Source organism: Notothenia rossii (assembly GCF_949606895.1).
Source record: "Notothenia rossii genome assembly, chromosome: 3".
NCBI classification, from domain to species: Eukaryota; Metazoa; Chordata; class Actinopteri; order Perciformes; family Nototheniidae; genus Notothenia; species Notothenia rossii.
Genome location: NC_136901.1, coordinates 69,557,503 through 69,583,589, shown reverse-complemented (window position 1 = coordinate 69,583,589; position 26,087 = coordinate 69,557,503). Strand labels below are relative to the sequence as shown.

The 26,087-nt window shown below is 40.6% G+C and overlaps 5 protein-coding genes and 1 long non-coding RNA gene across 8 annotated transcripts; 1 reads left to right on the top strand and 5 right to left on the bottom strand.

Annotated features, from left to right (window-relative positions):
• Positions 1-2,334: 2,334 nt before the first annotated feature.
• Positions 2,335-4,523, bottom strand: foxi3b (forkhead box I3b). The gene is made up of 2 exons (XM_079673259.1): positions 3,743-4,523; positions 2,335-3,585 (listed from the first exon to the last, which is right to left on the bottom strand). The coding sequence occupies exons 1-2, from the start codon at positions 4,338-4,340 to the stop codon at positions 3,038-3,040; spliced, it is 1,146 nt and encodes a 381-aa protein (XP_079529385.1). The 5' UTR covers positions 4,341-4,523; the 3' UTR covers positions 2,335-3,037.
• A 978-nt stretch (positions 4,524-5,501) lies between these two features.
• Positions 5,502-8,208, top strand: LOC307032622. The gene is made up of 3 exons (XR_013806324.1): positions 5,502-5,586; positions 6,846-6,957; positions 8,023-8,208. It is a non-coding gene; the product is annotated as an uncharacterized lncRNA (long non-coding RNA).
• lcp2b (lymphocyte cytosolic protein 2b) lies at positions 8,168-12,359 on the bottom strand. Of its 3 annotated transcripts, none has more exons than XM_079670727.1 (14): positions 12,181-12,359; positions 11,843-11,905; positions 11,706-11,752; positions 11,563-11,625; positions 11,444-11,472; positions 11,310-11,353; positions 10,937-11,111; positions 10,240-10,335; positions 10,078-10,143; positions 9,894-9,981; positions 9,425-9,500; positions 9,063-9,146; positions 8,687-8,836; positions 8,168-8,529 (listed from the first exon to the last, which is right to left on the bottom strand). In XM_079670727.1, exons 1-14 carry the CDS (start codon positions 12,256-12,258, stop codon positions 8,383-8,385), a joined length of 1,206 nt encoding a protein of 401 aa, XP_079526853.1. In that variant the 5' UTR covers positions 12,259-12,359; the 3' UTR covers positions 8,168-8,382. The 3 variants fall into 3 exon arrangements, with proteins under 3 accessions (XP_079526853.1, XP_079526854.1, XP_079526855.1); XM_079670728.1 differs by having other exon boundaries at positions 9,894-9,978; XM_079670729.1 differs by having other exon boundaries at positions 11,715-11,752.
• Positions 12,360-15,271: 2,912 nt separating this feature from the next.
• Positions 15,272-17,010, bottom strand: LOC307033013 (protein Wnt-8a-like; the record flags this gene model as incomplete). The annotated part of the gene is made up of 6 exons (XM_079671284.1): positions 15,272-15,921; positions 16,003-16,145; positions 16,231-16,356; positions 16,641-16,770; positions 16,858-16,891; positions 16,991-17,010. The coding sequence occupies 6 exons, from the start codon at positions 17,008-17,010 to the stop codon at positions 15,364-15,366; spliced, it is 1,011 nt and encodes a 336-aa protein (XP_079527410.1). The 3' UTR covers positions 15,272-15,363.
• A 439-nt stretch (positions 17,011-17,449) lies between these two features.
• LOC307033012 (protein Wnt-8a-like) lies at positions 17,450-19,832 on the bottom strand (the record flags this gene model as incomplete). Its single annotated transcript, XM_079671283.1, has 5 exons — positions 17,450-18,168; positions 18,745-18,887; positions 18,997-19,122; positions 19,476-19,614; positions 19,773-19,832. The coding sequence occupies 5 exons, from the start codon at positions 19,830-19,832 to the stop codon at positions 17,602-17,604; spliced, it is 1,035 nt and encodes a 344-aa protein (XP_079527409.1). The 3' UTR covers positions 17,450-17,601.
• A 3,837-nt stretch (positions 19,833-23,669) lies between these two features.
• tmsb2 (thymosin beta 2) lies at positions 23,670-25,866 on the bottom strand. Its single transcript, XM_079672992.1, has 3 exons — positions 25,707-25,866; positions 24,605-24,709; positions 23,670-24,118 (listed from the first exon to the last, which is right to left on the bottom strand). The coding sequence occupies exons 2-3, from the start codon at positions 24,702-24,704 to the stop codon at positions 24,081-24,083; spliced, it is 138 nt and encodes a 45-aa protein (XP_079529118.1). The 5' UTR covers positions 24,705-24,709; positions 25,707-25,866; the 3' UTR covers positions 23,670-24,080.
• Positions 25,867-26,087: the final 221 nt, after the last annotated feature.

Sequence of the window (26,087 nt, the reverse complement as noted above, 5' to 3'; positions counted from 1 at the left end):
TACAGCACATTCAAATTCCATCTGCATAAAGGATGCTTATTAAATAAAACTGCCTTGCCTATTTGGAAAGAAAGCAGAAAAACCAGCAGCTGATTTTTTTTCGGCTAGAAAGGAAAGAGAAACTGCCAGGAGGAAAACAGTATAATAACTGAATGTTGTTCCAAGTTAAGCAAGTGTGTAATCTGAGTTTCAAGCTTACTGTCCAAAATGAAAAATTTGCAAGAACCAGACAAAGGATGTTATGTATCAACAAGTATTAGTATTGTGAGATTTGATAAAGGCGAGTTGACTTTAGTTTCATCAAGTCGTTAAGGTAAATCCCTCAGGTTTCTCCGTTTCTTATCTGGGCAGCTTCATCTGGAACACTGCCTTCTCCCTCTGACCCTGTCATCCCCATTCTTGGTGTGATTAACGGCTACACATTTGCATCGGTTGTTATTGAAGTCTCTTAAACAAAAGCCTGATATTTGTCTTATTTTAAAAAAAGTGCCACCAAAGTGCTTGATGCCACATCATTCAACTGCCAGCCCGGAGTCTGAACACGCTAAAGAACAAGCTAATTGTGTCCACCAGCTATCCATGCGCTAAGACATTTTGGGATAGAAGTGTGGCATGTTGGGACAGTGATATACTAATATTTACTGCACTTTTAGTTACACCCAGAACGCTCATGATCCCCTCTGTAAGCTACCAATCTGCAGGAAGAGATCATCTATTTGCATATGAATTTGGCACAGCCAAGTTTCTCCGAATGAGGTCTACGGCTTAGTGTGAGGCAGGACATTTCACACGTTTTAAATCAGATATGCCTTAAAGTCTTGAAACAGCTAATAAACTGAACTTTATGATCCTTCCAAATGGAACCTCAGCCTTTTAAAATCAGTTATGCAAATGTTGACAGGTTGACCGTCTAACCTCCAACCACTTACCACTTACACACTTTGCCAATTGCGCCAGGATGTTAAATTCCACTGTTTCTCGGTTAGAAGTGTGGGTGTCTTTCTTTCTGTGTTTAGTATAAATGACTGTCATGCTGCCTGTGTTTCGGGGTAAATAAAGGCCTAAGGCTGACACCGATCAAAGGGTTTATATTTATTTTAATAACAAGGGTGCAGGACAACTAGAGAACAGGAATACAACTGGTAAAATGATTCTATTTGTCACAGTTTATCAACTATAAAATTAATAATATTGTATTTAATGATTATGTAAAGCCAAAATTAACATTTTGCTGAGGGAACCAAAGACTCATAGAGTATAATATGTTTGAAATGTAAAATGTATAATATCCTATTATATTAGTGTTTAAATTACAGTGTGTTGTATCATACATATAACCGATATTAACATATTAGCAATTGTACGTTTATTATTACTGTTTTGTACTCTACATTAAGAGCAATAATCTGTTTTTCATCATTAATGTATGTATTAATACTTATACACCACTATATGTTGTAATTTACACAATTGTACATGTTAATTGGTGTGGAATATTTAAGCACATTTGCACTGCTTTACTTAACTTCTTATGTTAATATAAATATTTATATTCAATTTTATTTTGTCCTGAAATTGCACAGTTGTACTTTGACTTCTGATGTTCAAGACTATATTCTATTTTACTTTATTTTCTGTTTGTATTCCTTCCAAACTGTCACACTACTCCCGTGATAAATACATTATTCTTTATATTACTACATGTGTTATGTATACCACACATTGCTGTATGTATATTTTTAGTACCTTTCCATGAATATGAGTCACTGGAGAAACTTACCTGAATGTCTTTGTACAGCACTCACCTCTTTCTTTGTGAATACATCTCCTAACTTTGACTTGATACACACAAGAGGTTCTTGATTTACTTTCATAAGACTCTCAACTATATGTGATGATCGTAGTTTTAATACTGCAATTGTTATGTTGAGTGACAGTGTTTATTTAGCCGTTAATTCACGCCTCAGCATCTCTACAGCTTTTTACAGTTGGTCCCTCTCCACAGATAGAGCTGCTTGCATCCAGTCAGCATTATCTGTAGATGGTGTGACTGACTTTTCAGTGTTTGGTGTAGCAAAGAGGGACAGCATGGGAATGTGGATTTTCACCGTTTACTAGAATCAGTTAACAATCCATCACACAAAGATCGGGTTTCACCGACATGCAGGTTCTACTCTACTGGTCACCACTTTTTTGACAGTTTTCTGTCAGTGAACGCTTACTTCCTTTCCTAACTTTCTTTTTGAATGGGTTTGATGTTTGAGAGAAATGTTATGGCTCCTTCATTTGAATAAAATATCAATCTTTCATGAACACAAAATGAGAAATAATGTGTAGAGTGTATTCCTTTTATTCATATCAAAAACACAACATAGATAGCATACCATACATTAGGATTGATTTTTTTTTTTACAATAACCAACAAACCAACAATAAAAATGCACAAAATTACATAACACATTGTCATATTTACAAGATAAAATTACATTTTCAGACTCCAGGACTCTAACTTCATCAGATGTTAAGCTAGGCCTACGAAAAAAACATGAAAGAAATTCTACCTTTAGTTAATTCCTACACAGACTTAGTAGACAATGGTGTAATTCAACTACTACTCTAAATGTGCTGCCTGAGCGCTGTATGGGTGATACCATCAAAGAATCTCAGATAGCAGTGTGGAATGGCCTGATGTCAGCAGATAGGATCCAGGATCTGTTAGTAATGAGTCAGATCTGATAGAGACTTGCTTTACTTCGAATAAAAGCTGACTGAGGATCTGATATAGAGGCTGACTGCGGTTTTAAGGGAGGGACACTTCTAGTCCATTGCTACTGACTCAGCTGTTTCTGTGGGAATCAAAGCCTTTTTACTCTGATGTCACACGCTATAGTGATCTTCAACTGCCTCAGTCAGCGCAAACTCTGTGTTTTTCACAACCGAACAAACTGAAGTGACCAGACAGGTAACACTTCCTGTGGAAAGTCTTTACCAGAAACCAAACACCCCTCCCCCCCCCCAACCCCCCTTTAATGTCTTATTAAACTTCTGTGCCCTCACGATGATAGATGATTCCTGTCGAGCCAAGTGTTGGGTAGAAATGCCCACTGGACGCACTGTACTGGCTGAGGATGGGGCTGGTGTAGCCTAGGGAAGAGTGGGTGGGTGAAGAGGAGAGCACAGTGGGAGCTGATACTTGGGGTCCCCACTCTTGTCCGCCTGAGTTGGGTGAATAGTTGCTAAAGGTTCCAGGTCTATGAGGCCCATCTAGGTTGATCTGCAGTGGCCGACTTAACCCATCACTCCCCACCTCATTAGCTACTGTCACTCCAGACATCTCGGATAAGAAGCTGCTGAGGCAAGGAGCGGGGCCCGACGATGAAGGGGAGGGGATCCGGTCTGCCGTGGGAGACATGTTGAGGGCAGTTGAGTGTTTGGGGCTTCCCCTTTCGCTGTCTCCTGACTCCGGAGCCCCTGAGCCATCTCCACCGGAGAGGGAATCAGACTTCCTCTTCCTTTTGCGGCGGAAGTTTCCATTGTCGAACATCTTCTCACAGTTTGGGTCGAGTGTCCAGTAGTTGCCCTTGCCTGTGATGTAAGAATGCAGAATTAGTGAGGTTCAATTTGAATTGAAAAAAAAGCTTTATACAACACACCAATAAAACACGATGGTACATACAACATATGCCCTTGTTGGGGTGAAATTAAAAAATAGAGTCATAAGGAAATCAAAAGCAAATATTACCTGGGTCATCCTCATCTCTTGGTACTTTTTTGAAGCAGTCGTTGAGTGACAGGTTGTGTCGGATTGAATTCTGCCATCCAGCTTTACTTTTATTGTAGAAGGGGAAATTGTCAGCCACGTACTGATAAATCTGGCTCAATGTCAGCCTCCTGTCAGGTGCTCCGTGGATAGCCATGGCGATGAGAGCGGAGTACGAGTAGGGAGGTCTGACCAGCTTCATCAGGTCTTCTTGTGAGGGGAGGGAGAACCAGCTCAGCTCCCCTCCTGGGCCCCCAGCTCCAGCAGGACCCAGGTAGGGCCTCTGCATGCCGTAGTGCTGGGGGACAAAGGGGGGGCCTGGATTACCAGGTGGGCCCGTTGTAGCCAAGTATGGCGGTGTGTTGATCCCGGTGCCGTTGAACCAGAGGTAAGGGTTTGGGGTGGAGGTGTAGTCGCTCAGGTCGTAGGAAGTCGGAGCGGTGCGCTGAGGACTCGGCAGTGAGGGAGGGGGGTAGTAACAGTCACTGTACATGCTGAGCTCAGGGGGCTCCTGACCCAGGCTGGGGAACTGCGGGCCACACCGAGGTGGAGACTGGCCCTGGGTCTCAAATGAAGACATATTAAATGTATTCTCACCTCTTTAAATCTCCTTTTGCCTTTCTCCTTTCTGTGCCAATGTTCTTTGTGGAGCGGTATTGTCAGCTCCCAAAGTCCTTTTCTTCTTTAGACGTTGGCAGGTATTTGAATGTGAGTTGATCCAAATGATGGTGTCTACACTTCAAAGTCGTAGGCTCTTATCCACTCTCTTCTTGTCTGTTGGCCCCTCCTCACCTGCCTTACCTGCTTTATCTGTTTCCCTGCCTCATGTGATTGGTTATTTTCTCAGGTGAGACCTTTATCCTGTTTCCTCCCACTTTTTTTTCATACTGTCAGCTTGTTGGTCTCCAGGTTTTTTTTTTAACCTCAATTAAATATTTTTCCACTCAAGCTGCTACTGCAACATTGATTAAGTTCACTCCTCTGTAACTTTTTGATGATAATGATGAAAATGTAAATTGACTTAAAAATGTGCCCTATTTAAATTATACATTTTAATAAGCATTTCTTGAGTAAACACTGAACAGAGTAGTTATTATGAAGATAAACTACCATCCCGAAGACAATTTTGTGACTATGTTCTTGTTCTATATAGATAGTATTTAATTATATATTATAAAGTATTTGCATTAACTGTTTGTTGATTGACCACACTCTGAAAATTGTGATATAGCAAGAGCAATCATAAATGATGATAAGTAGACCATGAAAGCATCAACTATTACTAGTAACTAGTAACAGTGTTAGAATATCGGTAGCGATATATAGTTTAGTTTTGAATACATAGTATTTTGATATCATTTAAAGGAATACGAAATTCTAGGGGACATTGCCCATATCCTCCCGTAATCTAGAATTTCACAAATTAAATGATCACTTTTTATAATTGGCCACAGTGTTGGTGTTAAATGGCATGTTATCATTATATCATGATTTTGCGTTTTTTATTTCTTCTCGTCTCCCTATTAAATTGGGAGCAAGCAGACATTAAGCAGGTCATGTCCATTCTTACACAGTTTAGTCTACAAATGCAAACATGTAAAAAAGTATATAAAATAATTATATGAAAAGGGAACCTTAACATTAGCAATAAACATATACATATAAAACATATAAACATATATATACAAATATATATCCTACGATTTCGGATAACGTAGGAAGTTACGTCATCATGTTTTCAAATGGAAAGGCGCACTGCGTCGTTTTTTTGCCGCGAGACCTTTGTTTTGAGCTCAAACCAACTTGCCGAGGAACAGCACTCAATCGTAAGTTTTTGCATTTATAAACTAGTTAGTACACCTTCAACCCATACACTGATAGAATAAAACTTAAGCTGATATTTGTAAGTGTTTGTGTTGCTGTTGACAGTTGGAAATATGTCAAACCTAACTTACTTAAGAACCTACGATGCTAACTTGACCTTACTAACTGGTTAGTGAGATAGCTAGCTCTAAACATATTAGCTACCATAAACAAACATTAGTTACGATTAGCAAACATTAGCTAACATGAACTAAAATTAGGCTTTTCAGCCGGGACAAGCTAGCGTTTTAATCCGTTTTATTTGCGGAGGTAGTGTATTGTTACTGTTTAATAAACCGACAGCTGATACAGTTCGTATGCCGGTTTATTATTCAGATGGCCGATTCATCTGCGCTGCCCGAGCTTCCACAAGAAAGCATCAACGACGCCTTGCAGGTGAACAAGGATTTGGAGAGAGTTATAGAAGCCGTGGAAGATATATCCGGTAAGTTACTTTGTCCGCTTACAGACACAGTAATTGATCGTTTGTTGTGGAGCTGTGTTAGCTAACATACATGTACTTTTTCTGTGAAACCTACAGTGCAGTTGACCTGGATGGGTTATGACATGGTGGCACTGCGGACCAGTCCCGAGCTGGGGACTTCTATGCAGAAACTGGAAGAAGCATATAATAAATGCAGAGCTATTATCTGTGGAGACCGACAAGAGCCCGAGTCAGAAAGTAGCATTTGACCTGAGCCCACCACCATAGCACCTACTCAGATGTTATATCAGAGTTGTTAGTTGACAAGATTACACTGAGACTAAGTGGAACGCTTGTAAAAGTCGTTTTTATACGTTGCTATGGAGAATGTGTATTTGGACCGATGGTTCTGCCTTTTTGTCTTTAAAACAGGATTTCGTATTCACTAATGCTCATACTGAGCTCTTTGAGTGTGTTTTTATTGTTGCATGGCCTGTACAATTTGCATGTTTTGGTGGTGATGGAGTGTTCTGTTTCTCCTGAGTTGAACAATAAAAAAAGAAAAAGAAAATAAGTTCTCCTGTGTTTTTTTAATAGACATAGACAGACATGCCTGGCACCTACTTTTGTATTGCATTGCTTTCATTATAGCTTTGTTTTAGTTGTGATGTAACACCAGCAATGAGAATTACATTTCAAATGTGTAAGATCTTGTGTATGGTATGTATTAATACCTTACACATTAAATGAATACCATACTGACAAATCTTGTTTCGTTGTCATGCAATTGTTTTTCAGATGGATAACGCAGACACAAACCCAGAGCAAGCTCCCTCAACTGCCTGCATCGATCTGGTAAACATACTGAAAGGGCTGGACTCCTTATCTTACTGCATAGATCAACTGGCATGTAAGTCTGACAGTTTTCCCTCAATCTGCTCCTTTTACACAAAATAATAATTGAGGCTTGCTGACGGCAAGTACGATGACCTTGATGATCGATTTGCAAATATGCAAAGCGCTTCATGTAACTGTTATCCTAGATCTGAAATGTGATAGCAAGAATTGGATTATTGTACTCCAACTGCTGCTCAAATTTGCCTTGCTTTGCTTGTGAATGTCAGTGGTGCAAAGTTACACAATGTGACATGACGTCTGTCAGATCGCTCTCTGCTGATTGGTAGATATGAGTAACGGATGGAATTCACACACATGGTTGTCTATGCTATTTGATGATAGGCATGATGTTTGAGTTTATTTTTTCTGCAAAGAGTAAAGGCAGTCAAAGTTCTCTGCTTACTGTGTTATTAGGGACATATATTCTTACTTTAATACCTTTTTTAATGCCTGCAAACAAGTGTCAGAGGTTGTGTTTCTTTGAATAAAAACATTGTTCTGGCTTTAAAGCAATACATGAACACACCAGTTTGTACTAAAGAAAGGGAATTATGAAAGATAACCGTTTTAAAATAGAAAACCTACTTAACCTAAAAAACTGAATTATTTTGAGCAACGATGAAATGCTCATGTAGTTTGTCTGTGCTGTTTCACCCAGAAATAGCTTTGATTGTTCCAGCTGTGAGTTGCTCCTCTATTTTCATTGTCAATCGTACAATAATTCTGCTTATCACTCAGATATCCACCTAATTTAGTATGCACACTTTTAATTCAGTGTGATAACATAATCAAAACCCGGTAACGATTTGCATGCTGAAAAGATGTGATATGTCAAGCAATTGAATGATGAGTAATGTATCTTTGTGTCGGTACAGTGAATACCAGAACTGACTAATAATACGATGACAAAGTAGAGAGGAATATATGCTATTTTATCTCTCAGGCATCTCCCTTTTATGTTCTTCCAACTTCCTTGGTGTAGAACTTTCTATATTGAAACGTGACTTTTGTACCATCTAAGAACTGTGTTGACCCGAGGCTCTTCTTCTAAAAGGAGGTATCTGTTTTCCTCCTGCAGTGCAGACCCAGCTGAGGCAATGTGATCTGATCGTGTGTGTTGGCCACCCTGACAAGAAACCTCCTCTGAGAATCCACGAGGCGCTGAAGCAGCAGCAGCCCCCAGCATGACAACTTGAAACATGAAGAACAGAGGGGATGCTGTGTGTCTGGGAAAACATGGTTTAATAAAATATACAAACCACCAGCCATGTTGAAATATTCCCTTTTTCCCCGTTCTGCTTAGTCAAAATGCTAAACAAGTTACAAAAGAGGAATTGCATAACAATGACCTTGGTGATTGTGAAAATGGTGACATTTGTTTTGGGTTGTTGATTCATGTGCTCACATCAGCATACAGAAACCAAGGTAAACAGCCCCATTAGGTTGGTGGTGGTGCTGGTCCGAGTCCCGCAGGGTGCAGCAGACAGCACTGGTTCTGTGCTTCAGAGCTCCGGTCTGTGGCATCGATGAGCAGCAGAGGGGTGTGTGTGTGATGGGCAATCATCTCCTTCACCCCGGGGAAACTCTACAGCACAGCGGCACACAAGAAAAGATGACAGGGACCTAATGACGCAGCGCAGCACGAGTCAGCATCAAACACACCCCGAGGCCTGCCACAAGATGGGGACACTTTTCGGACTGGCATTTTCTCTCTCATTCTAACAACATCACTCTCAGTTTACCTTGGTGATTTTGAGGCCGGTGCCCAGGGAGTAGGAGTTGCCTTGGTTACGGATCATAATGTTGTAAACCTTGCCTTGTTTCAGCATCATCAGGGTGTAAGGCTGCTCAAGTGCGCCCTGTGAGCTGTCCCTCACCACAAACGCTCCGTCCTAATAACACAAATGTGGACAAATGCACTCTGGAGTATACTTTCAGTCAGTATAACATGATTTGTGTGTGTGTGTGTGTGTGTGTGTGTGTGTGTGAGCGTGCGTGCGTGCGTGTGTGCGTGTGTGTGTGTGTGTGTGTGTGTGTGTGTGTGTGTGTGTGTGTGTGTGTGTGTGTGTGTGTGTTCAAGAAAGAGGAGGATGAGATATGTGAGAGGCAGCCCCTGACCTTGTTCATCGCTCTGAGAGCAGCTTCAGCTTCACGTCTGGTCACCTTCCCTCCATACCAACTGGGATCCAAACCCTCAATACACTATACAAAGACAATCAGGGCTTTATAAATCGTTTCCTCTTCTTTCTCTTTTTGCAGTGACAAACATGTGTTGGACATTATTGTTGTTGAAGCACAAATGTAACAGATATTTCCATGTACCCAAGCTTTTGAATTAAATGCAAGTCTGTAGAGTTCAGCAGGCATAAGGGTTGCACCGTTGTGTTCCTTTTTACAACAGCGCCATCTGCTGGTCGAGTTCCCAAAGTACTGTGGTGTTCTAAAGCTTGGCTCGTGTTTGATTCCACTTTGATTCTCACCTGTGTTGGTTCTTGAATTGATTCAACCGGAGCAGGCTGTGTGGGCGCCGAAGGAACTTGATAGCGTTTACTTATTCTGGGAGGGGAAAGGTTATAAGGAACATCAATGACAAAACAACAATAGCTCATTACCCAGAGCATACACTTTTAGTTGTTTGGCAGACAATGACCCCTAACAATACAATTCATTCAAGGGACCCCTCATGTATGCCCCTGTGGATAATTTGATATAGCCGTTTTTTACATGTATATGTCAATTATGTTTAACAACACAAGATCAATGTATTCAAAAGATTATTAGACATGTATACAAATATGTGCGCCATTAACACGTAATACCTATAAAACAAGGCAACTGACATCAATCGGAATAAAGCCCAAATTCGGATTAGGCTGTTTAAAGTCATTCACTATTAGTTCAATTATACTTGGCGTCCTGATGATTGAAATGAATGAATCTGAAAAGTACCTGTTGAACACATCTGTATCTCTGGGGATTCTGGGTTTTGGGATCCTGCCTGTGAATGAGCCGGGAGCCTTGACAGCACTGCCCTCTACTGGACATGAGTGATAGTGCAACACAGAGAAGTGTAGTATTGTCACACGATGACCACATGTTGCCGTTTAACTTTTACATAGTAATCAGTACATACTTGATTTTGCAACGTCGGTCTGGGAGGGCTTCCTGCTCCTGTCCACATGTAGATTGGGTTGGGGGGCTGGGGTTCAGAAAAGGGAGACATATTTTTAAAGAATAATTGGAGCATCATAATCGATATGTCCGGTGATCGTGGAGTTTTTAAATGTACACTTACGTAGCGCAGGTCTTTGAGGAATAAGGCTGTTGCTTGTGGTCCGAGGGTGTGCAGCCTTTGACTTCCTTTCAGCAGGGATCGGCTCTGGAACAGCATCTGCTCGCATGCAGTCATGGAAGAAGTACTCTTTATTTTTAGCAATAGTGTTCAAAGTGCAAAATCATACTCGAGTAAAACGTTTTCATATATCAAGGTACCAAAACATTAAACTGTCCCATTTAAAAATAACCTTTACTATTGTATTATATTTCTGCTATTTCTAGTGTGTTCATTTTAATTGCATATATACTGCTGGGTAGTTTAATCTATCATTTTATATATATATATATATATATATATATATATATATATTTTTTTCATCTTTCGATGTAATCACAATCTATAAAGTTTTAGATGAACATAAGTGGAGTAAGTAAGTAAAAAGTACACATTTTGACTGAGATGTATACAGTGTGTACAATATAATGGAAATACTCAACTAAAGGATACATACCTAACATTCTACCTATACAGTAGAGCAATGCTTGACAAAATTAACTTTGTCACATTCAACCACTCACACATTTTTACTTTAAAAGTAAATATAATTTGAAACCAATTTGACTTTAAAAGCAGAAAATCTCAAAGCTAGCTCGATATGTTTTCACGTCTGATGCCTTTCTTTGTGCACAGTGCTTGTCAGGATGCTTTCTGTTACCTGTGTTGTGACTGTGCTGCACTCTGGGAGGTGGGGGGGGCTTCAGTGGGTTTGCAGAGGGCGGCGTCTCGTAGCTCTCGTACGTCTCGTCTGCTTCTTGAGGCTCACTCTGAGCACAGATGTAGCCGTCCTCCTCCTGGACACCGCCTCCATTGTCAGGATCACTGTCATAGTCCTGACCCCGGCCCAGACATGTAGTGAGCACATGTGCACTGTTCTGTGTACTTTAACTTGTTACATACTACAGTAGCTGTTGGTAAATGTATCACTTAACAGGGGTTAGAGGAGAGAAGGACACAATGAAGACCCTGACATTTTTATCTTTTAAAGTGGCTTAACTTATAAACTAGTGATCTCATAGCTTGTTACTCACAAACTCATCGGAGTCCCAAACTTCTTCCTGTTGTGCAGGTAAGACTGAAGATAAAGAAAAAAGTATAGCATCAAGCATTATATTGGTCTACCTTTATGATATCTGTGGAATAGGTGAATCCATGTGTTATTTACCTTGCTTTGGGTACTTTTGTGCTTTTGATCTGTGCAAAAAATAAATAAATATGAAAGTTATGAATTGTTTTTCAGTTTCACATTCAGCAAAAGTTATAAACTCAAATCTGTTTCCTTACTTTTGACCAAAAGCCCTCTTCTGCTCCCCCTTGTTGATGTCACTCTGGATCTTAGTTATTATTCTATGAAGACACAAAACCATTTTTTATTCCATAGGAAACTGCTTGGTGTCCATCAAGTTATATTTTGAAGTCTGACTCACGGGACATACAGCTTGGGGAACACTTGGAGCTCACACGATGCCATTTGCTGTATGATATAGGGTAGATATGTAAAAGAATTAGTATTTCAGAATAGTAAAACACGTGTAAAGGCCTCCAGAGATATAGACATACTTACCAGGAAATGTGCTCCAGTCATGTTGCTCCTCATCACTAATTTGTCACAGCCAGATAACTTGAGCTGATAAGAAATAACACACATTTTTTAAATGGAACAGTCTTTCAATGTCAGATGTAAAGTTTAGTGTTATAGCATATAAATATATAGGAATAATGAAACAAACTGTAAACATTGAACTATTTTATACATTACTCAAGTCACTTGCATTGTTTTATAGTGTTTACCTAGTTTACATGTATCTGATACATTCCTTCCCATATCACAGACAAGGAACTGCACTTCTTACTGTTATTGAAAATACTAAAACACTTGTATTGCTTCTCGTTGATACTCACCTTCCTCATGTAGTCAGCGAGACTCTGCTGGTTCCATCCCATCACGTCCACTTTAGAGGGCACGTTGTTACAACTCATCCTCGTCTCTTTTATTAATCACATCCACTTACAAATAAACACTTTAATCACAACCAGAGCTCCATGTGTTGCAGCGGCTTCACAAACTGGTTTCATTTAAAGTCTTGAACAAACTCCACCTACCTATAAAAGGACATTCGAAAAGGACCTCTCTTCCAGTAAATTGCTTTTGTTATGTCTTTAGACTTTCTGTCTTCTCGTGTAAAAGTAGCTCTCCGTGGTTTGAAAGCACTCAAACGTATCACTATGCACACACTGCAGCGTGTCTCACTCTAAACTTAGAACCTGCTGGTTTCCTTTCACACATCTAAGTACGCCACCACAAGTTTGCAGCTTATCCTTTTAGTTTCTTTAACTAATGTGTCAGATTTTTCACATAAACATCATTGTGAGATGCAGATTCTGTAAACATTTTTGAAATATGGTGAGATCTAAACAGCCTCTGTTATGGTTTCTGTTCACATGTTCTTCTAGCTTCCTTTAAAGGCGCTGATTCAAGTTGCTGTGAAGAGATATCAGCTGAGTCCTGTTGTATCCCAGCCACAGGCCTCATGGTATCTCACACCCAGGTGAGAGAGGAGGGCAGCAGAGAGAGGGGATGATCAATCACGCTCAGACCCCCAGGCTTGTCTGGGTGAATACATGAGTCCTCCTGGGGGGTCCCTGCGGGAGATCACCTCCCCTGTTTTCCTCCTCTGTCCTGATTGGGAGACATACCCCCCCAATGAAAGACATGACACTGCCAATGTGGAGGAGGCATGTAACGGGGTATAACTATAAAGCAAGCGGGCAAAACCTTCAGATGTATTGGTCATATGCACAATAGCAAAGTGTTATCAAGGGAAACTTTAGATTTTAGACTCTTCCAACAATGCAACATACTTAACATAGAAACTAAAATACATGAAATAGGGCAAACAAATAGTACAGTAGACACAATAGTGCAAAGTAAGACAAATACATACATAAAAGATCGAATAAGATCATTGCACACGTAATGTAAATAATATCCTGCTTTATATTGGGTTAACTGAAGGTTGTTGTTATTTTGTCAGATGGTTTATGGATTTTTTTTATCTTCACAGTCTCTTTTATATTATCTATTCCCTATACTCTCAAATGCCAGTTTATTTCTATTTTGAGATGTTTCTATTTTATAATTGTTTATCTCATTTGTAATTATGTGCAATTATGCTGCTGCAATGAAACATTTCCTAATTTGGGATCAATAAAGTACTTCTTATCTTATGCTGCTCCCTATTTTCATATTCATATTGTAGGATGAGTCACTGACCCCTATAAAGGACACCGTTAAGGGACTTTACCAGTAGTTTGTCAATCACTATCGAGCAACAGCAATCGTATGGGAACAACATGGAAGCAATAATGTCCTCAGCGGAGAGCAGAGAGGAGAGGCGGGTTGATGAGGGCCTCCAGTGGGGCGAAACCTTCATTAACGCACAGCAGGGCATCATGGGAAATACAGGACATCCCCAGTAGCAAAACAGACAAATGGGAAGGATGGGAGGGAGTGTTACTTTCCCTCTGGTTGTTTCTGTCCATATGCTTCAATTACGTTTTGCCCTAAAAAGGTATGTTTGCAATTATGCTACGTTATTTTATCAGTGCCTACGGGCTTATTCGTCTAATTTTCACAAACTGTGTGTACTTTCTGACTCCAATGAGAGTGGAGAGATCAATATAAGGGATTTGGCAATATAGGACTGGTTCAGGGTTTGCAATATAAACCCAATAAGTTATTAGTGTTGAATTTCAAATATCAGATCTGTGGCGATTTGCTTTCAAATTTGAGTCCGATTTATAAAAGAAATACTAGAGTTATCATGAGTGTAATAACAGACTTGCATAATGTTGCTTTTAAAAAATGGTATTAATCGTTTTACCAGTGGGACCTTATGATTTATGATTGTGCTATACAAGATTTGTTTTTCGTTTGATTAAAAGGTGTGTCTTAACTGTGATTCAGTAAAGAATATTTAACCCTCAACTAAATTTAGTGTTTCCAGTATGTTTGAGTGACATTCAAAGCATATTATCAGGATAACAAAGGGAGTCACATTACCTTTTTTCCGGATAATCTTAAAATGAAATATTCATATCGTCTCAGCCTAACCCTAACTGACACCAGTTGATCAACTGTAAGCTATATGCAATGCTAATCCTGTAACTTCTCAGTTATCTCCTCACTAACTGCCTGAAACAGCCTCGTCCCCCTCTCTTGTCCCCCAGGCATGGACCCCACCCCCCCCCATTCAGGTAATATCCATGCCATCACTCATTGAGCTGACACAGTGGCAGATTTATGACGTGTCCAGCTGGGAGGAAGATTTTGGGAGATGCAGGGGGTAGAGGAGAGGAGGAGGTGGATGAATGGCTCTTCAGACACAGATAGGCCAGGGGGCGGAGACCAGGCTTCTCTTAGAACTAATTACTTGCAAATTAAAGGATTATAAATGATTTTTTTCAATGTGGGATTGATTCAGTGCAATATCTGGAACCCAATTTGCTTCAACAGTAAAGTTGGGTCGCATTTGCTGTTACACTGTCCTCTCTTTGATGCATTGTGATTCATTTGCATTGCCTGTGGGATGTTACAAAAGACTAGTTAGCACAGGCTGTAGTGTCCTGGATTATCAACCCTAAAAGTAATTTATAGTGGTGGAAATGCTTCCTGTAATTTCTCTTACAAAGCATTGCTGCTCTTTGAGTGAAATCAATACACGTTGACATCAAAGTGGCAGTGGATCAACGCTGGATCAACATCTTGGCTATAGGTGCGAGCTGCACCATGTTATCCATGTAATCCTCGGCTGAGTGTATTCGCCACATTCTTATTCTAATAGATACTTGTGTGACCTCACTTAAAATCCAATGACCCTGGGATGTAGGTGAAACATTCTAATGTTTATTGACCGAAATGAAACCACATTCAGAGGTATTTTAAACTTTTTTATTTTATTTTAAGAAAATATTTATAAATAGACATGTACGTTTTTATACAAGGATACAAAAAAGTGCAAAGAGACATTTAACATGCTCATGGGCCATTTTTTAAAACAGATTTGACCACGAGGCCATTTTTTTTCACTTGGGTCCACGGTACCTCCGTCTATAGCCGTGCCCATCAGCCGCTTCCCTCCTGGCGCACACGTGTTTGACTATCACCTGAGAACAGTCCTCGCAGTTCACCGTGCAGCACCATTGGAATTTGCAGTTGCAGCTACTTACTACATCCGTGCGCCTCTCCTCCACCTTCAGGCCGCATTCATGACACAACCTGCGGCAGCTGCGCCTCTCCCACTGGGTCAGCCCCTCCCCGTGCTGCAGGCACTCCCGGCCCTCGGTGCCATACAGCCCCACGCTGGTGTTCCTCCTGCAGTAGTCCGGGGAGTCCTCCAGGTAGATGAGCTCAGTCTGGGCCACGCTGCCGAACGCGTCCACGATGGCTCCTCGGTTGTCCGCGCTGTTGCCAGCACGCATGCGCTTCTTGTTGATGTCCAGTTTCTGCGCTTGGCTGTGCTTCAACTTCAGGTAGTTGCCGATGTCTCTGAGATCTGACAGCTGCGTCCAGCAGGTTTGGACACTGCAGCTCTCAGACATGCCGTGACATCTACAGATGCGCCTCATTGTTGCCTTCACTGCCTGTTGGAAACATGGGAAAGTTACAAACCACTCATAATGATTTAATTTCAGATACATGTTTGTCATGGGAGAAGCACTCACCAGACGCCCAGCCGCGTTGTTGTGCAGGTTGACTGCAGCCCTGGAGTCCTGACCTGTCTCCTGCGCGTCCACGTACTGTTTGGAAATCCTCTCTCCGAAATCCACGTTATCACTACAGCCACCCCACAGCCAGCCACTACCACCTGCACACAACACAACAATTATATATAATTCGTTTTGTGTGCATGTCATAATAAAACAATGATTATATTTTGGTGCAAACCTTACCAATTTTACCGTTTTTGGAGACATCACAGCCGCAGTTTTCGAGGTCTCCCAGACTACAGTTCCTGGTCAGAGTGTACATGACCCCCGCTGCACTGATGGCATGGACGAAAGAGGTCTCTCTGGTGGCTGAAAATAGGATAACGTGAGCATTGCGTAATCAATAATAATACAAACAATACTTGGTCACTATAACTTGTTATATTAAAACAATCGATTGGGCTGATAAGGCATAATTAAAACCAATGCAACTTGTGTAACTATAAGACCAGCATTCGTATTTATTTATGGGCCCCTACATATTTCTTCAATAATTGTTTAACTCTTAACACATATGCCTGTACGTTTTTTTCGTTTAGAATCCTACACACAACTTGTATTTTACAGGAATTGCATTTACAATCTCGACCTACCTCGTCTCAGTCCTTTAAACTGAGTTGCGCTTTCGGGGCAGTTCCATCTGTCCCACGCAAACTGGTGTCTACACTCCTCAATCCCACTCATTGCGCCCTCCTGCACGCTTCTTGAATAGGTGAGATATGTCTGCAGAAGAGGCAACATCAATTATATTTAGCCTGATTCACATTTTTGAAATGTTATCCTAAACTTAATGTTATCTTTTGTATTTACCTTGGGTCCCGTCATAAGAAAGTTACTCGCCACCCTGAGAACAAGATAGAGGATAAACAATTAGATCAATAAAGCCTATCTTAGGTCTTCACAAATTGAAACGATGCAGGCAAAGTAGAAAAACGTTTCTTACCAAGCATGTCCCGGACACATTTTGTGTAAAAGAGTCAGGAGCCAAAATAATAAGTGCACCATTTTCTCCTGCACCTTTCAGCCCTCAACGTAGAAACCTCGATATTTTGGCCCTGTGTGCTGCCACTTTCTCTCTTAAATGAATGAATAAAAAATGAGACTCTTGTTCTTTGTCCCCCAGGTCAGAGAAAGCTGATTGGATGACGAGTTAAGGAAACGCCTATATGCGCACTTCAAAGGATGGCATTAGGAGACAGTTTATTTTCTTGCCCAAGGCTGTTTGACACCAGGGCACAAATATACAAGAGACTGCCAGTGACAAATTGGATTGAGACATGCGTATTGTAGAAAAATATTTATTATAATTTCAATTAAGAATACATATAAAATACAAGACAATTTACAGACGCAACAAACCAGTTATCCCTGAAACCCAACACAAACGAGTGAGCATGAATGGAGAGTTTTGTCAAAATCAAATCAAAAGAACAAGTGCATTAAAAGGTGTCAGTTGATATGTCAAGTTGAAAATTAAAGTTGCATTCTTGTAATACTGAATAATGTTTGTTAATGTCCATAATAGAAATAGAGATCCAATGCAACAAATAGTAGTCAGTGGCGTTGCGCACGGTTCCTGCGCTTGGCTTTATTATGTGGCTTCCTGTCACCTTGTTTACGCGCGCAGTAATATTTCGTAACAACTTGCGTACATTTGTCACACTTGACCGTGCAGCACCAGTGGAATTTGCAGTTGCAGCTGCTGACGACCTCAATGCGCTTCTCCACCACTTTGAGGCCGCATTCATAGCACAGCCTGCGGCAGCTCTTTCTCTCCCACAGGGACATGTTCTTGTTTCCCTTCAGACATTCCCGCCCCTCGAGGCCCTGGAATCCCAAGCTCCGGTTCTTGACGCAGTAATCCGGGGAATCCTCCAGGTAGACGAGCTCAGTGCGAGCGATGCTCCTAAAAGCTAGTGCAATGGCTGCTCGGTTGTCCGCGCTGTTCCCAGACCTTGTCGGCTTCTTGTCCATCTCCAGCTTCTTTGCGTGTTCGTATTTCATCTTAAGGTAGTTCCCCACCTCTCTGAAGTCGGCCAGCTGCATCCAGCAGGTTTGGATGCTGCAGCTCCCGGACACCCCGTGGCACTTACAGGCTCTCCTCATGGTAGCTTTGATTGCCTGCAAAGAGAAGGACCGTGTTAGTTGGTTATTTATTCACAACACATGCACTACTTCCTCCTCCTTGGATTGCATCCCACGCGTACATTTCCCCCAAAAACATCAATTTTCCTCCCCTGGCCTCAGTTTATTGCTCATATTGGAATTTAGATAGTCCATAAATAGTGGTATTGTATAATAAAGTACATTTACTAGTAAGTACTACTACTTACTACTTACTTGCACTACTTTACTATACTTTACTACAACAAATGCTACTTTATACTTAACTCCACTACATTTATATAAAGAATTGAGTTACTATGTAGTTCACATATAGAGATTATTAACGAATACAGGTCATAAATAAACGATATGTTTTTCGGTTGCAGTATATGAAGTTATTAAAATGAGTTCCACATATATGAATCTGGAATGCCGATTACGCACAAACGGTACTTTTTCATTTACTTGTGCCAGAGGGCTTTTTCAATGTAGAATTGCTACTTTTACTCAGGTTAAAAGTCAGAACACTTCTTCCACTGTCCATAACAATTGATAATAAAATCTAGTGAGTAATGAAAAATCATATCTTACCAGTCGGCCTGCCTCGTTGTTATGCAGGTTGATTGCTGCGCGTGAGTCCTGCCCACCTTCCAGCGCGTCCACGAACTGTTTTGAGATATTCTCTCCAAACGCCACGTTATCACTGCAGCCTCCCCAAATCCACCCTCTACCACCTGGTGAATCAAATACACACATTGTTTTAGTTATCATAATGATAAAACAAATATTACGTAATTAATCTAATGGTAACCTAAATAGATTATGCATAAAATAGATATTTACCTGTTTGTCCAATTCTGGAGTCGTCACAGCCGCAGTTGTCAAAGTCTCCCATACTGCAGTTCTTGGTGAGCGTGTACATCACACCGGCAGCGCTGATGCCATGGACAAAAGACGTTTGTCTTGTTGCTATAACAAGTGAAATAGAGTCGATTAGTTTTTATTCCAATTGGGAACGATAAATGAGCAATGGCTGCAGTTTACTACTGTGCGTAAAATGTGCGTAAACCGTGCGTAAAGGCATGTTGTTGTGCGTAAGGGTGCAATACTGTGGTGCATGTATGGTGTTTCATTGCTGTGGTCCCAGTAATTTATTTATACTTTGGATTTGTGTCTCTTCTCAATGGAGGTCATACAACATAATCCCCTCGTGTTGAAGAATTCACTTTGTGCAAAAGAACAATTGTTGGAGTTGAACTCCCCACAACTCCACCACTTATGCAAGTCATGCAAGGATATGAATATGGACCTACATGTCTTACCACTGCGGAGGCCGTTGTGTGTGGATAATTGGAGCGTGTTTGCTGGGCAGTTCCAGCGCTCCCACGCGAACTGGTGTTTACACTCGTGTATTCCACTCTGTGTGCCCACTTGCACACTACCGGCATATGTCAGAAAAGCCTAGGGAGAGAAAAATAAAATGTAAAGTTAGTCATTGTTGCATTCAATCCTTCAGAATAGGTTTTTAAAAAAAAAATTTAATCGGCTAACATATTTGCGTTTTCGGGAGTGTTTTAACGCAAAAACATGCCCAGAAAGTTGGATCAACATGTATTTACCTTAGGTCCAGTCATGAGGAAATTATTCACCGTCCTATAGAAAGAAAACAAGAAAGCCATGTTAGTCCCTTGCCACTTTACCACCAGTAAACACATATACACTGTAGTATGTTGTACACGTATTAATCCAAAAGTAGGTCACATACCAAGCCAATGCAAGATGAGCATGACAGCACATGGATAGAACCATGGCTAGGAAATAAAAAGGTCCCATAACAGCTGTATTCCAAACGGAGAACTTTTTTTTGTTAATCCCAGATGTTATTGCCGAGAGAGAGGAGAGGCAATTGATGATTTAGCTCAATCCATGCTGATGATATTTATATGGTCCGGCCCCTTGACAGATTTTTCCTGCAGGTAACGGTCGACTGTGAAAATGTGTCCACGACGACATTGATTGCCCATTCCTTTTGACAAATAGGGGCCTTCGGTGCATAAGTGCCCTTCAAAGAAGTCAGCCCCCTCGCTCTCTCACCTATTCATTCACCTGTCGTTCTCAGGCTATAATCCCTAAACACTTTTCTTGACGAGTGGACGCATATCCAGTATGATTGGACACATTGAACCAAATATCAATAATATAGTTAATTGATTATATGTTCACAATAATATAAGTCAAGTGGGGGATATTGAAATGATGTGAGAAGACGAATCGTCGAAACATATGTAAGGTCACTGTAAAACTATCTTGACACATAATCCATTGGAATTCAAGGATTTATTGTTTTTAATGGAGGCTGACTGTTGCACGGAGGCCTGCCACATTTCATAATCAACTTTGTTAGACATTAAGACATTACATATGCCTCCAGTTATACGTTAAGGAAAAACAGGACAAAATGCCGTCCTGAGGCTTAAATGTGTAGCCGGCTTGGAAACGTGTGGGAAATGGCACCAGTTCCCCAGGGAGAAAGACTGCGACTACAAAGTCATAAAGTCTTTCAGGAGCTGATGGTATATAGTCATGTAAATACTCCCTCACACATCGGCGACATTGACATCGTCCTGATAATAGGATAATAGATGTTTTCCTGGAAAACAACTCGGTGTGAAAACAGTCTGGAATTTACAAGAGTATAAACAAATAACAGCTTTAATGTCCTCCTAACCATAAAATTGTAAATGATTGCATGTTACATCTTTTTTGTTGTTGCTGATTTGTAGTTTTAAATTTAAAGATCGATGAAGTTGATCATTCATTAATTAAATCCAGGATTATCCAGTCTCATTAGATTGCATTTAGCTGATCATCCTTGATTTAGTCAAAAGTCATCATACCAGTTTCTGTCATTCCATACTCATACCGTGATTTAATGCGAGACGAGTTATTGGTTAACATTACAGTTTTTACATTTAATCGCTTACTTTTCAAATCCCCTCTAAACCACTCAAAATCCCCTAAAACAACAATACACTGCGCATCGGGCAATATGCAGAGGACTGGGCGAGCTCCTCTGCACAATAGCGAGGAGGTGTAGGTGAGGATAATCCCTACTAATTAGATATGGCCCACATTCATACTGCAATAAGATGGAAACCTGGAGCCCCTCATCACCTGGTTGGGAAATAATACCGAGCGATACAAAATCAATCTGTGATGCATCACAATGTGTCCCTAACCGAAGGCTCATTTAGGGATTTGAATGGGCAAACAATAGTAATCTATCCAGATGGGCGTGTTGCAGCGTGGGTGCGAAACTTTCAAGGACAAATCACGCGAATTAAGTGTCATTAAAATACATATATTTAATGAATGTGCTATTAATACATTATAATCCGACTTTTTGGCAGCTGTCAAATGTACAATTTGGTAGCCTAACTATGTCAATACAATTTATTCAACGGTGTTTTACTATTAATCAAACAAAACAATACTATTTGAATAATAGCACCTTAAGAGCTCCCTATTCATTTCGGAATGTATTTCAACGCATATTTGTGTATTCCAGCTCAAGAGGGAGACGGAAGGGTCAGGACCTTTTTAAATTACGCCATGCTTGGAATAACATCAAGTAAAAATGCGCACTAATTAAATTGTTCTAACAGACATTTCAGACACATTAAGCCTTCAACGGAGTGTTGACGGGAGATTTACGGCAGTGCAAAGTGAGAGAAATCGAGCAATAAAGGCTCAGGAGGTGACGGGCTTCACAGGCCGAGGGAGGGTGGCAGGACTGCTGACGCCAGCCAGAGACTTCAGTCAGGGCACAGATCGGGCTGTAGATTAACATTGTAGCAGGAGGGTGTTACGGGAAACAAAATAAAAATGTAATAAATAAACTAGGCGGCATTAACAACATATCAAATCATAACTGCAAAAAGGTTTAGTAAAAATCCCTTATAGTGAGAAACATAATAATTTGTTTTGAAATCAGAATACTTCATTTATCACAGGGGGAAATTCGATATGTGTCAGTAATATAAAAAGATAACATATAATTAAAAGATTTATATTGAGTAAAAATGTGCAAATAGAAGATTACATAAAATGAAATCCACCTATTTACATTTACATATTAAGTTAAGAAACAACGTGCATGTTCTACTACAATACATTTAAACAAAATGTGTATACAAATATATACAGGGGTGTATAAGTCATGCAAATAATGCACATCAGATTGTTGATAAAAATATACATTGTACAGTAATAATCCTAAATGTTATTGCACAGTTTAATAATGGCACAGGTTATACCTACTGAGATTGGTATTAGCCTACTGCACAGTTTGAGATGGTGTAAACTGTTGATTGGTGAAGTAAATCCAACCGTCTGTTGACTGAATGAAATATCTTTCGTTCTGCAGTAATTCCTATTCAGATTTAATGATTGATATATGATCTTAAATAGCCCTTTCCAAACGTCCATGCAGAGTGGTATTTGTACACTGCTGCGTTTGTTTATGGTGTCCGTCTCTATGACAATATTGTTGTCACCAATCCCCTCCTTCCTCTCTTTTTAATCAACCATAATCCAGCCTATCAGAGGAATGCAACTACTGCTAGCTAACAAGCTAGCTCCTGCTAGCTACACCATCAAGCAGCACTGCTTTTGGAGTGTCTTTATGATCTTGCTGTAAAACACTGAATGATAACAAGTAGGGCAGGAACTCATGTCATCTTTCATATACATTTAATCTAAATGTGTTTTTATTAATTCATCATTTGCACATTCATAATTTGGTCGATATCAAATATTTAAAAGATAGGCCCAGAGCCTAGGGTGCGGTCTTCAAATAGTTTTCTTGGTACATTCAAAAGTCTAAAACCTTTTAAATGTATGTCATAGAAGGGTAAGGCAACACAAAAAACACATTTGAGAAGGCAGAATTATTAAGCTTTTAGTTAGCTGATTATCAGAATGTTTGGAGTTTTTTTTGTCCATTAATCAATTTATAATGCTAAAATAGCTTGCAATGTCCCCAGGCTGGCTGCCTTATTGTTGCCAGTTAAAAAGAGATGATATACGGAGTTCTGTTTAAATAATTTATTCATTCATATTAGAGTTTTGTAGTTAATTTATTTTGTTTATTTAATGTTCTGTTCAAATGCATACGAGTGTGTGTTTAGCTAGGAGGCGATTATTAGGATTATTATTATTATTATTTGTATATTAGTATAGCCAACACTGATTCTTAAATTATTAACAGTGCAATATGTTTTGTCCCTTTTTGTACAAAGAACTCAACATAATGTAGTTGTCAAATATCATGACTTTAATATGGCTCTGTATATACTCACATGGTGTGAATCATAATATAATTGTATACTTAAATATAAAGTACTGATCAATCCGTAATCTAGATAACTCATTTTTATTAGTGTATTTATTCCATGTCTGAGCACTCGGGTGTGTGTGTTACACAGACATAAAGGAGACAGCAATAGGCACAGGACTGACTGGTTTCACGTCTTCATATTTATTTCATAAATAAAAGTAAAAAGTTGAATAAGAAAACATCCCACATGATTCGACTCCGATTGCTCCCATCTTTAGACATCCCCCCCCTCTCTCTCCCTCCAACTAGCATGGATGCCTGCCTCTCTCTCTGTGCTACATTACTACACCACTCCCCAGTTTGGCAATATTGGAGACATGTTAGCAATAGGCTAACAGTGCAAGACAGGCACCCAAGCTAACAACCACAGAACCCCCAATGAGGGGATGCCTTAAACACTTTACGGCACCCCGAGATGCTCAAAAGCAACCTTTTCTGAAGACAAAGCAAGAGATTGAAATACTGTGATGATAAAAAAAAAGTGCTTTTTGCTGTGGCATCTCAGCATCTTTTCTTCATGTGCTCGAAGTCAAGGTGTGGCATCGCCTTTCCTCTCTTGCTCGATGGCTGGAGGAGGAAAAAAGAAGATAGTTTAGGTCAGCAGGCTTGTGTTTAGTGAATATGTAACAGGGAGAGTGAGTATGGGGTATTAGCTGTATATGAATGATGTGCTGATGTTGCAGCAAATGGTTTTTCTTCCGCTTTGCTTGCTAAGCGTGTAGTCTTCTGACAGCAGTGAAAGTGATAAGTGGCTTCTGCCAGGAAAATTGTTGCAGGGGAAACAAGGCTTCTGCCCAGAAACACACACCCACACAGACACACACCCACACAGACACACACACACACACACACACACACACACACACACACACACACACACACACACACACACACACACACACACACACACACACACACACACACACACACACACACACACACACACACACACACACACACACACACACACACACACACACACACACACACACACACACACACACACACACACACACACACACACACACACACACACACACAAGGGGCACTCACTTTCTTTGGTGGGCAGAGGATTTTTCTCTTGTGTTTCTGTCTTCTTCAGCTTTGCCTTGTCGAAACGGGCAATCTCCGTCATATCAGGCTTGTCAGACATATTGGCTGTGAAAGAGGAGATAGAAAGAAAAACACCTGAGCACAGAGATTTCCCCTTTTCCTGTCAGTCATCATACTGACAATGCAGCAGCACATTGTCTTAGATCTATTCTGTAATGTAAGAGCAATTACAAGTCATCACAATAGCTGTCAAAAATCTAAATGCCTTTGTCTGATGTTGAAGGTAATGTTCTGTAACTGACTGAGTAGCACGTGTCGTAGCCACACCTTTCTGTGCAGACATGGCTGCCAGTGAGCGGGGGCAGTCTAGCACATGCTCTCTCTTGATATTCCACAATACCTTTTTGGCGAACATGGGTCCTTTTTTGTTTTACCTAGCTCTCTGCTCCTTTCTTTGTCTTTGTTTTCCTCCTCTCAGAGCCAGATGTCTTTGTCCTCTTTCCTCCACATCCTCTCTTTCTTTCTTCCTCTCTCACTCTGCCTCTGCATCCACCCCTGCAGCGTGGTGGATTCAGGCAATCCTCCACTGCAGTCATATTCCTGACCTAGCCGCAGGTCTGACTAATCTATTTTCCACAGTCTGCTCAGAATCTGCTGCTGAAGTGTGACACATTAGCCTGCAGCCATTTGCAAACCTAGCTACTGTAAAATCACTAGTCTGTATTCAGAAGAGGAGGCCTAATACAATCCCTTGGACATAGAAAAAGACATACTGGAAACAAGGCCACGATTTGAATTATTTCTTGAAACAATCTTTTCTGGATTACCCTCTAGCAACACATTGTTTCTTAATCTTACCAACAGCCGCAACAGTCCTAATCTCACTGTTCTTCAATTCAATCAGTAAACCTAACGATTCAAACATTATCTCCATTGTTCCCTCGTCATCCTCCAACATCCCTGTTTTCACATCATTTCCAATAGCCCCTGCTCATCCAGCCACACCCCGGTCCTTTGTTTGTCTCTAAAACAGAAGCAGAAAAAGACACAGCGACACAGACACATTGAGAAACACACTGAAGCAGGGATGATTCGTTCTTACCGGTGTTTGTCAGAAGTGGGCTAGAAATCCACCAGTGAAGGGATAGAGGCAGCAGAGATGGAGAGAAGGGAGAGCGATGCGGAAGCTGAGTCAATCTGCCGGTGTGTGCACGCCTGCCTGCATCAAGGGTGTGGGTTTAAGAGGGAGGGAGGGAGGGAGGGGGAGAGATGGTGGAGAGAGAGAGTGACTGAGAGCTTGGTCAGCCTTCCTCCTCGTCACCATGTCCTTTAGGGAAAAGACAAGAGGACTGATAGGGAACAGCTGTGGATGCTTATCTGGGATAGATTATGATACATTATTTATGTATTACATTGTGTGTATTATGGATTTTATGATACAGTTCCCTGAGTAGGTCAGGGACACACTGCGATTGTGGAAAGA